The 11,976-nt window shown below is 40.5% G+C and overlaps 1 protein-coding gene across 2 annotated transcripts in view; it reads right to left on the bottom strand.

Moving 5' to 3' along the window:
• Nucleotides 1–257: 257 nt before the first annotated feature.
• Nucleotides 258–11,976, bottom strand: part of STAC (SH3 and cysteine rich domain) — a 71,424-nt gene continuing 59,705 nt past the window's right edge. For both annotated transcript variants that reach the window (XM_048298712.1, XM_048298719.1), the window contains exons 9-11: nucleotides 11,694–11,745; nucleotides 11,431–11,568; nucleotides 258–3,290 (exon numbers count right to left, since the gene is read on the bottom strand). In XM_048298712.1, coding sequence (XP_048154669.1) covers nucleotides 3,192–3,290; nucleotides 11,431–11,568; nucleotides 11,694–11,745 — 289 coding nt within the window. In that variant the 3' untranslated portion in view covers nucleotides 258–3,191. The remainder of the gene's footprint in view (nucleotides 3,291–11,430; nucleotides 11,569–11,693; nucleotides 11,746–11,976) is intronic.

The raw sequence follows: 11,976 nt of genomic DNA, 5'->3' as shown, positions 1-11,976 counted from the left end.
CTACTTTCTGATATGCCAGAAACAAGTGTTCAGGGTGGCCCCCACCACACAACTTCCCTCTGAGTCTACACATGTTACATACAGTGCAGGAATACTTTAGAAATGGTTTGCTAAATGTGGCAAATGCAAGTGCTGTAAATTTTAAATGGAAATGCTCAGTAGCAGCTATTGCTGATGGGTTTAGTGAATGTTCTTCAAGGTGGGTAACTGAAGATTCTGTAGTCTGATGCAAGAAAGCTAAGACACATACACTTCTATTCTCCTTCCAACCATCACATAGTCTTTATTGAGCAGAATATTAAATTAAATCTGAGCAGCATTTATCTCCTAAAATTCAATTTTTCTGAGCATATGTCAGATAAAATCCATTCCATCTTCTGTCTGATTTTCAACTGCTTGCTAACACAGTACCTACTGCAAACTGCATATGGTAGTAAAAAAAGTGATGAGATACTTGTCTGGATTCAGAGTAAGGCATCCAAAATAAATTTGAGTAAAATGACCTTAATTTAGCAAAGTACTTCAGCTTTAAGCATGGAAATAGCCAATGAATCACATGCTTAAAGTAAGACTCATGTATGATATGTGCTTCTTGCTAAATTAGGCATAAATTACATCTACATATTGAACAGCAGCAAAAGCCCAGTAAAAAGACAAAACCAACCAACCAAAACCACAAAGAAAAGACAAACATGAAAGCTTTGGTTCAGAAGCAATAGTTCCTCAGATATAATGCAGTCCACATAAGGCCTGTTTTGTTTTTACTCAGTCACTTTATTATTTATTGCTCAGTATCAAAAGGAATCAAACTGACATTGATTAAAGGCCATCGTGATTTGTAGGTAATATTCATATAATTCTCTGAATAGTATGATGCACATTGTAGGAATAAATCAAAGTCATAGAAGACTGAAAAAGGGGGAATCACAGTATGATGCAATCATGTAAACAGTAGCACGTATGTATAGATTAAAATAGATTTTCTTTTGTCCACTTGACAGGCCTGATCAAAGATAGGAAATACTTTAATTGTAACAAACACTTGAGTTTTTCCTTTGAGCGGGTGAATATATAAAAAAAATAATCTTATAAAGCAGAGTGGATTAATACATCTCTCCTGCTTTTCCTCTTGATCCTTAAATCTTATCAGAATCCTCTCCCACTGAGTTTATTGGTTACTTAGGAAAATGAGCTGAGCAAATGTTGCTTGAAGTGGAAAAAAAGCCTACTGATATTCCCACAGAAGATATGAAATCAGATACTTTTGATCAGCCAGGAATTTGTCAATAATCGGTATGGACCAGTTACATTACAAAGGGCCATGTTTCAGGAGCTGACAGCCCTGCAACTTCTTCTGCAATTAAATCATACATACATAAGAGCTGCAAAACTTATCTTTAAGAGGCTGAAGACCAATCTGCTCTCAGAACTTCTGGTCAAGGGTAGAGTTCCCCTGGATTTTATAAGGCTTTGAGCAAGATCAGCTATTCAAATAGGGCAACTCAGCTACTGAGATCTGGATTATTCAACACAGATTCCAACTGCCTCAATATATGGGAAAAGGACCAGTAACTGCTTTTTTTAGAAAGAGCATCAACTTTGCAAAGGCCTATACTAGCCTGGCATGCAGTATCAGGATTTAGGACACCAATTTGTGGTTAATCACAGAAAAGACAGGCATTCAGTTTCAAGCTAGTCAAAGAAGGCATGAATTCAGCAGGGAGCTTTAGGATAGGGCTTAATCTCTACGTCATAATACATGCTAAGCTGTTTAAGTGTATTTGGTGCAATTACATCCAATTAAATACTTGGAAATTAGGTTCCCTGTCTTCAAATATCATAGGGTGCCTGCTCTACAGCAGAACTGGCACTGACTGACTTGTGTAATTTGGTCAAGACCCACAGGTCTCACAGACTGCTCCCCAGTACCAAAAGGTTCCTGCGCCCAAAACGCGTTTGAAAATGGGGGCTTATATGGACAAAACAGGGATGTCTGCACAGTCTCACTAGCATGGAAAAGACTCAAGGGATGATCATGGTGGTTTATGCCAAGGAAAAATTTATGTTGGTGTATTTACTGCTGAATATGCAAAACTTCTGTTTAGCAAATGGAGAAGGGAGCTCTGGTGTGTGAACACACCACAAAGACACTCAGAGCCTTTCTGTCAGGAGTTCTGCATTTTGATAATTACAGACTTCAGTCCTGTGTGCAGCCTAATGTCCTTTCCTAACATTTTCAGTCTTCCAGTGGGTTAGATAACTGTTTCATTTTTTATAAATAGGATTAGTATATAAAATGTTTTAAGTGCAATAAACACAGAAAAATATAAAATGTTTCAAGCTTGTGGCTGTCTCCCAGCACTTTGCCCATTTTCTGTATCACCAGATAAAGGTGAAGGAAACAGAGAGCGATGCTTCCAACCAGGCTTGTGAATCCAAGGACCAGCTATTTTTGTGACCTATGAGAGCAGCCAACACACACCCAACATACGCTGAGAGCTTTTGTTCATATACAGAGAAAACAAAGGACACACACGTTCGCTACTCTTTCCTATGGGAAGATTGCACAGAAAGTTGCCAGCTTCCAGGGCACAGTGCATTTCTCGAACTGACATTCACACGGTGTATCCAAACTGATTTGTTATGAGACTAAACACCAGGACTAAACGCTTAAACTCGGTTGGTATTGGGGACAAAACTGTAGAACCACAGCCACACTTTACTACAAGCATTGGACTGTAGTACGAGGACAGTTTGAACTGTATTTTCCCCCCTCCCCCAAAATACACACTTCAAACAAGAAAGCAGTCCAACAGTTTTCTAAGACACAAGAATAGGACGCAAGTTTAGTCCTTCAGAACGAGCTGTCTGTCTCCATCGGGGCTGTAGCAGCCATCTTGCACCAGAGATCAGCCCAGGCTTTTTTCCCCCCCTTACCTTATTCCTGTTAGTATCCAAGGACCTCTCATTTCCCTGGTGTTTTCTGACTACGTTTTCTTTCAAACATTCAACTTTTCTTATTTTTAGTGTTGCTGTGGCAGTCTAAATGTCTTTTTCTTCTTGTTGCTGCAGTTTTCTCACTATTTCCCTGAACATCTGCAAGACAGCCCATCTGGGTTGACACAGTGTGAGATGAGGCAGACAGGCATTGCCAACAAAGGGCTCCTACTGCAGTGAGTGGGCTGTTGGAATCAGATGTTTTCTAAGACATCTATGGGAACAAAGCCTTTTTTCTTCCCGCTGTATACTTTGATAAAGCCATCGTGTTCCTTTTCAGAAGTCACACAAATCTGAATACAAAAAAGATATGAAAATGTTAAACTCTTTGCCATGATCAAAGAGACAAATTATTCCAGGGTATTTATCAGGTAGGTTAGACATCCCGCTAGTTATTTCTGTAAGTAGAACAATCCCTGTTGGACTTTCACTACTTTGATAAGAATCTCAAACTCATATATTTAGAGAGTTACCTTTTCCCCGTCTCCCTGAAGTGCCACATATACATGAGAGACATTAAAATTGTAAAGAACTTCGTGGTGGATAAAAGATTTTGAAACTTGAATTATGACTTCAGCCTACTGTAATGATCATGCTTTAGTTTGTCTGTTTATGAGAGGAATGGGTTTTTCAGATCATGAGCTATCTGACTCCCTCAATACCTGGTGGCAAAAAGTAATTGTGTGTCACTTCCAGCAGCTGATCTGAATGCAGGCATATTCTCTTTTGCATGTTAAAGGCCTCGGCACTTCTCAAATGAGCAGAGGATTATGTTATTTACTCAGCCCTTGCGCCTACAGATGCCTGTTTTGGATACCAAAATGTGTGACCTGAATCCAGCTCTGTGAGCGTGTTTCCATAACACCTACTCCACAGGGAAGCAGTTGTGAAATCTTTATAATGTGGTCTTTATAATAGCACAAATATTACATTGTGGTAAAGGTTTACATTTCCTCATGACCTTTGTGATTTCAGGCATTTCCGCTTTAAGGCCCTTCTTGAAACATCTGGTAATGGCCGAACCATTTGGAAGCCTAGTGGCATAGGCACTTTAGACTGGGCACAGCACCACACCAAATAAAGAATTGTTTTCAAATGTCTGTGCCAAAGAACTATATATTTCCTACTAGTCAAACACGGTTAAAATATAGCTGGAAAACTGACAGTCCTATTGAGACCACTCCACAAACTGATTTCTCATGATGTCAGTGCCAGCCCTCTATCTGGACTAACACTCATCTCTGTCTGATAAGTATTTGCAATGTTTATTTACAATAATTCAGAGGATATGAAATGAACAAAAATAGCTCCAAAGTGTTCCTGGATAAATCCATTTCAGCATGACTATTATGGGTGACACCTAAATACCACATCTGAATTCTGGGCCAGCTTGTCCTGTTGTTGCGTACATAAAATTTATTAGCAACACTAGTGTTGCCAGAGGGAAATGAAATGTCATAAGAAGGAGGTGAAGCTGCTTCATATTTGTCACCTCCAGTATTTGGAAATAGAGAGGTTGATCTCTTTACCTGCAAAGAAAGTTTTGGAAAGTAAATGGACTCATTAATTTTCTTACTTAACCTGCCTACTCAACACTAACTGAACTGGATCCCTGGGGCAGAATGACTGAGCACACCAACAGGGCTGACATGCAATTAGAAAGAATAATGTATTGTTGTTTGGACTAAACCACATGGAAAGCGTGGGAGCGGTCTAGAATTGATGCTGTCTAGTTTAGGTTCTGTTGCAAAACAGCCCAACTCAGTTATGTCATGAATCCCCAGCACAGCATCTGCTTCCTCTGCAGTCACATCACCATTCAAAACAGAGAGGTGCAAAGCACATGGACATGGAACGGTGTTTCTAGCTACTGCTCCATGTTGGTCTCTGTCTCTGAGAAAGACACAATGAGAAAAGAAAGCCTGCAAAGAAGCACAAGACTAAGAATGGCCAAGTATGGAAGACTATCCAAGAGTGGGAAAGAGCACTAGTTGAAAAGTTCCCCTTCTCAGTTGATTCCTACTGCCGTGTGCCTTTGCACCTTCTCCTGCACCTAGACCTGGCTGGTTAATAGGAATGATTCACTCCACCACTGTGTTTTTCTCTTAACTGAAGATGTCTGCAAGATATCTAGCTTTTTGATAGGATCCAAAGAATAATCACATCTCCAGCAGGTCTACATTGCTCACTGACCCTGATGCATTTTTTTGCTTAACCTCTCTGGTGCTGTGCAGAACATATTGGAAGAACGGAGTGCTTTTCCCTGTTGTCTCATATTGTCAGCAGAATGATTTGTGGACAGAAGAAAAATACCGAGTTTTCTGAAAACTGTTTTTCTTTGTTTTTGTAGTGAAAATTTCTCCTTTTTTCAGTGGTGTGGGGTATTATTATTATTTTTTTTTTTTCTGTTGATGGTTTGAGTGCTCCTTGGATATCAATGAGGGTGCTTTGCTACAGCAATACATTTAGATTTTCACTGGGCATGAGGAGTACAATGCCTTTATGTAAGAACTCTCACTCTACATACCAATACATAGGTCTGAATTCTCCCAAATTCCAGCTGAAATTCTCTCATACTAAGACACGAAGCCTTTCATGTGCCAGATCCCAGATGGCAGAATTTTTTCCCCACTACTTTCCAAGGAAGGGGAGGGTTCAGGGGCAGAGTAAGCTTGGCCACAATATGCCACACTTTCATAATCCCATGTGACTCAGGAGGTCTCCTGGGTCTGTGACAGCTGCTGGAACTTTGCAAAGCCCTGGAGCTGCTCCAAATTCTGCAGTTTTCAGAGCAGACTGAATAAAACACCATCTATGGCCACTTTTGCTCTCATCCCTTTATGAGTGCTGCCAGGGATATCACCCACAAGTTGTAGCCTGGGGATTTGGCTCTTGAATTTCTTACATGGGTGTAAATCCAGAGTAATCCCAGATGAGGTATGGTAGCATCCAGAGTTTTGGATCCCACCCAATGAATCAGCTGTTGTTGAGGATCAGCCCTGATGAGAGATGGCAAAGATGATGGTTGTGAAGGCATGAGGTGCCACACGTACTGACAGGTATAAAGTTGGAAACTGCTTAAAATGGCAGCTACTCAGGCTGGCATGTTTTGTGGGGCAGGCCACTGGCCTGACTAGAAAAGTGAGCCAGAGCAGCCACTCTCCTGTGAATTTGGTAGGAACACAAAGGGGGAGAGTTGGGTTTTTATCCCTGCACTCTGGCTCAAGAGATTAGTAGTGGAGTAAGCCACAGGATAAGAAACCACAATTCAGGCTATTTCTCACTCAACAAGTTATCTTCAGAACTATCTGAAAGTGGGATCTAATATTATAAAGTTACTTCCCCATTCTTTAGTCTAATTTTCTTTAAAAAATACTCAAAACACTAAAAACAAACCAAACAGATGTTCAGATTATGGCTGTTGTCTGAACTTGTCAACATCTTCCCTGAGAATTTTTTATCTGTCAGTCAGCCTTGAAGCAGGTGGGGGAGATGAGCAATTAGGAAATTGTCTTTCAAGCTGTATGGTCATTAATACTTTCCTGTTCTTCTAAGTCCTGTGCTTTGAATTTGGGCTGAAGTGGCCAGTTCTCTTTTTCTGGGAGTAATTTTGAACTTGCTGTAACTTTTTGCAGCTGTCTTCTTTCCTCCACATAATTAACCTATCTGTCAGCCACAGACTGGTTCTGATGAAGCAGGACCTTGGTTATGAGGGCAGTACACTTTCAAGAGCTGTCCTGGAGCCCGCAGACAGTGCCAGGTTAAGAGGTCTGCAAGATCAAGTCTTCTGTTTGCAAGAATGACAGCACAGGGACACTGTGAGCTTCTACATCTGCTGCTGCCAGTGCACTGAAGTCCTTGCCTATGTGACCCTTGTGGATGGAAATGTTAAGCAGTTCAGTTTCCATACCCATTCATTTATAGTGAAAACGATGATGAACGGTTTTATGTCAGTTGTTTCACTGGCTTTTGGACCAAGAACACCGGTTTGTTTTACCTATGTCACTTAGGATTTTAAAGAAGACCTGGACTGAAGTGCATGCATAATGATCTGTGCCCTTGTTTTGGACTCTTGCAAATCTTGTGTGCCACTTAGCATCCCTGAATGAATGGAGACACCAATCCCTTCTCAGTAAGACTGATGTCAATAGAAATCAGACATAGCTGGAGAAAGACCCTGTTCCTTTTCATCCTGGCTGTGAAGTGCAGCACTTTGAGCTGGGGAGCACATGCAGAACTGCAACATCGCTTTCAGTGCTGAGTTTGCCTTTTAAGTGATTTAATTTGAATGCATAAGTCACTGTGATGAAACTGGTTTTCAAAGGCAGCTGAGTCATGCTCTTAGAATCTCAGCTTCTTTTACAATATCCCAAAAATATGGGGACATAAAGTAACTCCTAGAAGATGAGGTGAAAGGCCAGGTAGCAACAAAGCATCCAGGCTAATCAGAAAACCTGAGAGACGTGGATTTATGAGTCTGTAGACCTATTCTCCAATCCTACCTTATTAAGCCTAGTCTTGTGGATATGTGACATTTATAAAACACCCATCATGAAATGGATCTGTTGCACTGACTTTTATGTAAACTCACAGTGCATATCTGGATGAGGCAAAGAGTTCCTGATTCCCAGTTTGTTACAAATGCCACAGTTTGGGGTAATTTCTGTTGCCCATGATCACTTGTGCAATTTAAAATCAATTGTGTTTAATTACAAAAAGCCCATCTCTAAAGTAATTTGTATTAGTGGGACTGTAGATGTCAGATGCAGCCAGGAAAGGGTGTGAGTAGCTATTTTTTTCAAAGTAAAAGCAGACATTCAAACAGCAGATTATTCTGACTTCTTTAAAACTGATGAACAAATACCTTAAAGACATTTTAAGAGATGCTTTTCTAACTATTGATGATGTATTAGATATTGTGATTTTTTTCTTTTGTGAACAGAGGTCAAATCAGAGCCTGCTGTCATGCAAAGAAGTATTTGTATAATGTATGGTAATCAATTTGGGTAGTCTAGGGCAGAAGTTACAGGCTGGAGAAAATGTTATCTATACAAGTGATGGTAAATCAATCAGAGTTGGAAATTATGCAGTTCATATTGTTTTTGAGACAGCTTAAAAGTGTGGAAGGCCACAGAAATTGGCGGGGTTTGGTTTCCTTATTGATAATCTTGCTTTACTTATGTGAAGGACTATGCCTGCTTACCTCCTACAGATCCCTGATTGAGCCCTGTGGTGCCCAGTCATCTTCTGAATTGGTTTTAAGTCTCAAAAATCTGTCAGTGAACCCTAAACTCCAAGATGTTGGTGTCTCTGAAGCAGTACACTTTTTCTTCTCCAGGCTGGGTTTCATATTGCATAGTGAAATTTTCAAGGGATCCTTTGTGAAGACTAGCTCATGCACATTGCTCAAGATGGGTGAACAAATTGTGTGGTTATTCTTCAGCCCTCTCCTTGAATATTGGCTTTGCCAAAAAGGTTTACATGAAGCTGAAACTCCAAATGTTATTTCCAAGGCATGAAACTGCCAAACGATTCCAGAAAAAGTCTCACTCACTGTGCTTCAAACTTTGAAAATATCTCTGCTTGTCTGAAACGGCTTTTCTTCGGGTAGTCATGTGGCTTTGTTGGTTAATGTATTGCCTCTTGCCTTATGAGAGTAGCCACTCTACCCAGAAAAATTCATATAGGGCATAATGGGGACAGAGACCTGAAGGATAAACCATGGAAGGTATCAAGCAAAATAAAGAAAATTCATATTATTGTCACTGGATTAGTTTTTCTGTTAGTATATCATCCTTGTCTTCGTTGTCAGAATGGTTCTGTACTCTTGTTAGACCACACGGAAAGCGACTCAGTGAAGTGACTTTGCCATACTACCGTCACAGGAATTTATTAGACCAGTTAATGAGTTTTTCTAGCTAAAGAGAGATTTGACAGGAATTAGTAGTGACGAATAATCTCCCCTTCTTGCTGATCTGGAAGAAGTCAGTGTTTTGCACATAGTAGATACATTGCACTCACAGCACTCTGAACACTGTGCCCAGAGACAGGTAAAACGGCTGATGACATCCCACAGAAATTCCCAATAGAACAAAAGACAAACAAAAAATTCTGCCAAAGTTTTCCCACAACTCCCATTCAGATGACTTTTTCATTTCATGCCTTCCCCTATTGCACCTCTCTTTCTGCTTCACATGGAAAACAATGGAGAACTAAAGGATGGAAAATAAGAGAAATGGCTGAAGAAAGAAGAAAGGAAATTTGACTTTGGAAATATAAAATAAATTTTTAAAGTCAAAAATTCCCAATAATAATTAAAATGTTTTTCACAGCAAGAGTTTTTCCACAGTGAAGGCAGAGTTGTTCTCTTATAAGAAAAATACAAAAAATTATGCCCTATATGGAGAGACAGCAGGAAGCAGATGAATGCCCGTGGCCTCACTGTGGCCATCCCATCTGGAAATTACCCAAAATGGCCTTCGAGCTACTTAAATGTTCCCCTTTTGCATAATTTGTGTGAGAGTGGGGCAGGGTCTGTTTGCTGTGCTACTTTCCTCTCATGTCTCTGCATTCATGTGTTTGTGCAGTCTGGTCTCTGCCCCCTGTTTCACAACAAATATTTATTTCTTTCTTCCACTGTAGCCTCTCCCACATCAAATGAGCACCTGACAGCATTCATATTCAGCCTCAGCATTTCTGTGGGCTTGAGACAGAGATGAAAAAGTTTTCTAAAAAAAAGGAGATATTAGAGAGACAGGATAGATTCATCCCTTTCTTTACCTCCTGTCTTCCCAGAGACGATGACGCACCCCTGACTACGAGCTCCCTTTGTGAGGTTATTATGAAATAGGGACAATAGGAAGGTCCTTATGTTTAGATGAAGCTACCAGACCTGCCCACTTGGAAACTGTGGTTTTGTGAGAACTGAGGCAAGAAAATGGGCTCTCACTGCTTGCAGCAGTAGCCACGCTGACAGAAATGATCTGGTATGCCCACTAATGAGAAGTGGTGCAGATCTTGACCATTCCCTCATGCTGGCATGCCATATTCCAACACTACCATTTCCTACCTTTGCCCTTGTGTATTGCTTATTTTAGAACACAAAGCCTCCAAAGGCTCTTGTTCTACTTTGGTAATATTTCTTTTGTCTGTGTGCACAGACAGAAAAAAAATTAAAAGAGATGTTGGGTAAAAAGAATGTAAGAACTTTCTTTCTAGCAGCTGCAGGGCTGCCCAATGTACTGTGCGTACAGGGACAGCTAAAATATATTCTGGTCACTGTTTTTGTGTGCCTTCCTTAAAAACTGTGTGTGTGCACCCAAGGATTGTTAGCACTTGTATGTTTTGCTATGCCACAAATCAGCAGCAGCAAAGCTGTAAGTTAATCTTATCCTCCAATGGAGTGAAGTGTTAAAGAAGTTCTGCATGGAAAAATCCATGGCCCTGAAGTCCACACTGGTTCTGGCTTCTTCTCTACTTTATTAAAATCAGTGGCTGTCCAGGCACTGTAAGGCAAACCATTTCTGGTGATATGACACAGTTGTCACAGGAAAGGAAAGACCTAATGATGTGGAAGAACATTAGGCCTCACAAGATGCCTTGAAAAAAATCTTTTTACTGCATCCAGGTGTCAGAGAACTCAAGCTGTGCATCACCCTTAGAATGTCATCCTCCTATTTACATTAGCTTATGCCACAAATCTGTCCCTTAATGCATGTTTTGAGTCTTGGCTTGTGCCTAGTGAACCCACCTGAAGGACACAAAGTAGAAGGAGCTGCTCTAAATACACCAGGGTGAATGGACCCTGCAAGTCCTCATTGTATGTGGTGTCCTTTAGCTCACAGGAGCACTTATAGTTTAGGATGTAATATGGCCTGTAGAGAGGGTATGGAAGTGGTGGCACAAAAAATTAAGGATTAAATATACCTTGCAACTGGCGAAGAAGAGTTACAGTTAGGATTTACAGCTTTGTGTGATGCTGTCTTAACTCTGTTCCTGTTGAAGCAAAGACAACGGGCTGTGTTTAGATCTTTAGGTAAGTTAAGGTCTGAGGAGGGAGCCAGTGTCTTTTATTAGATTAGCTCTAATAGTGAGGAGAAAACCAGATCATTTTTCAGGCACACAAGGTCTACTGCTAAGACTCTTGTGTTAATCGCTTTTGAAGTCAGGAAGAGAGTGTGAAATATGTAAAGTATCACTATGAATGTCCGTGACACTGGAAATTCAGGCTGTGTTAGGAATTGAGTATGTGTTTGCACAAGGCGACCACTGCTCTTAACTGGCTACTAGACACTGTTACCATACAAATAATAAATCTTGCAAAATTGCAGTGAAAAAATCTGCCTGTCCTCATCTTGCACAATTTTCCCTCCAGTTATTGGTAAGACTGCTGGATGCTCTAGTCCAGTGAGGGTCCAGCACAGAGGATCTTACCTGATTCTCTTTCAGAGTTATCTGTCCCTGTTCCTTGCAGCCAATGAATGTCCTGATACACCTGTAAATCTTCTCATTTTGTTGCACTCTCTGAACAAAGTTAGCAGGAAAAAATCCAATTCTGTCATCAATTCTCCCCTGTGAAGGAAACATATTGATAGTAAAAGATTGTTAACTGTAGCAGCTTTAATACAAATTCAGTATTGAAAACAAGATATTTTTCCATGTGGAAAGAAAACAGATAGAAAATGACTAGCACATACCTTCCACCAATCTTCATTAGAGTCTTCCAGAAGAGTGATCATATCCCCTGGCCTGTAATTAGAAGAGGAATAGTATGTAAGTTGACTCTTAATTGTCATGTTGAATCAGCTTCCAAAATTCCCTTCTAATAGGAAGGCAGTCCTTCCATGGTTATTTTGTCTGAGCATTCACGGCAGGTAGGCTCAATAAGGTGGCAAGGTGTACTTCAGTCACACATGGTAATGTAGAAAGAGAGCCTCTGTGTCTTGGGGCTGGATCTTTATTTTGAGACGACATCTGTGA

The sequence above is a fragment of the Corvus hawaiiensis genome, chromosome 1 (assembly GCF_020740725.1).
Source record: "Corvus hawaiiensis isolate bCorHaw1 chromosome 1, bCorHaw1.pri.cur, whole genome shotgun sequence".
NCBI classification, from domain to species: domain Eukaryota; kingdom Metazoa; phylum Chordata; class Aves; order Passeriformes; family Corvidae; genus Corvus; species Corvus hawaiiensis.
The sequence above is the reverse complement of the archived record's forward strand: the minus strand, read 5'-3'. Positions and strand labels throughout refer to the sequence as shown.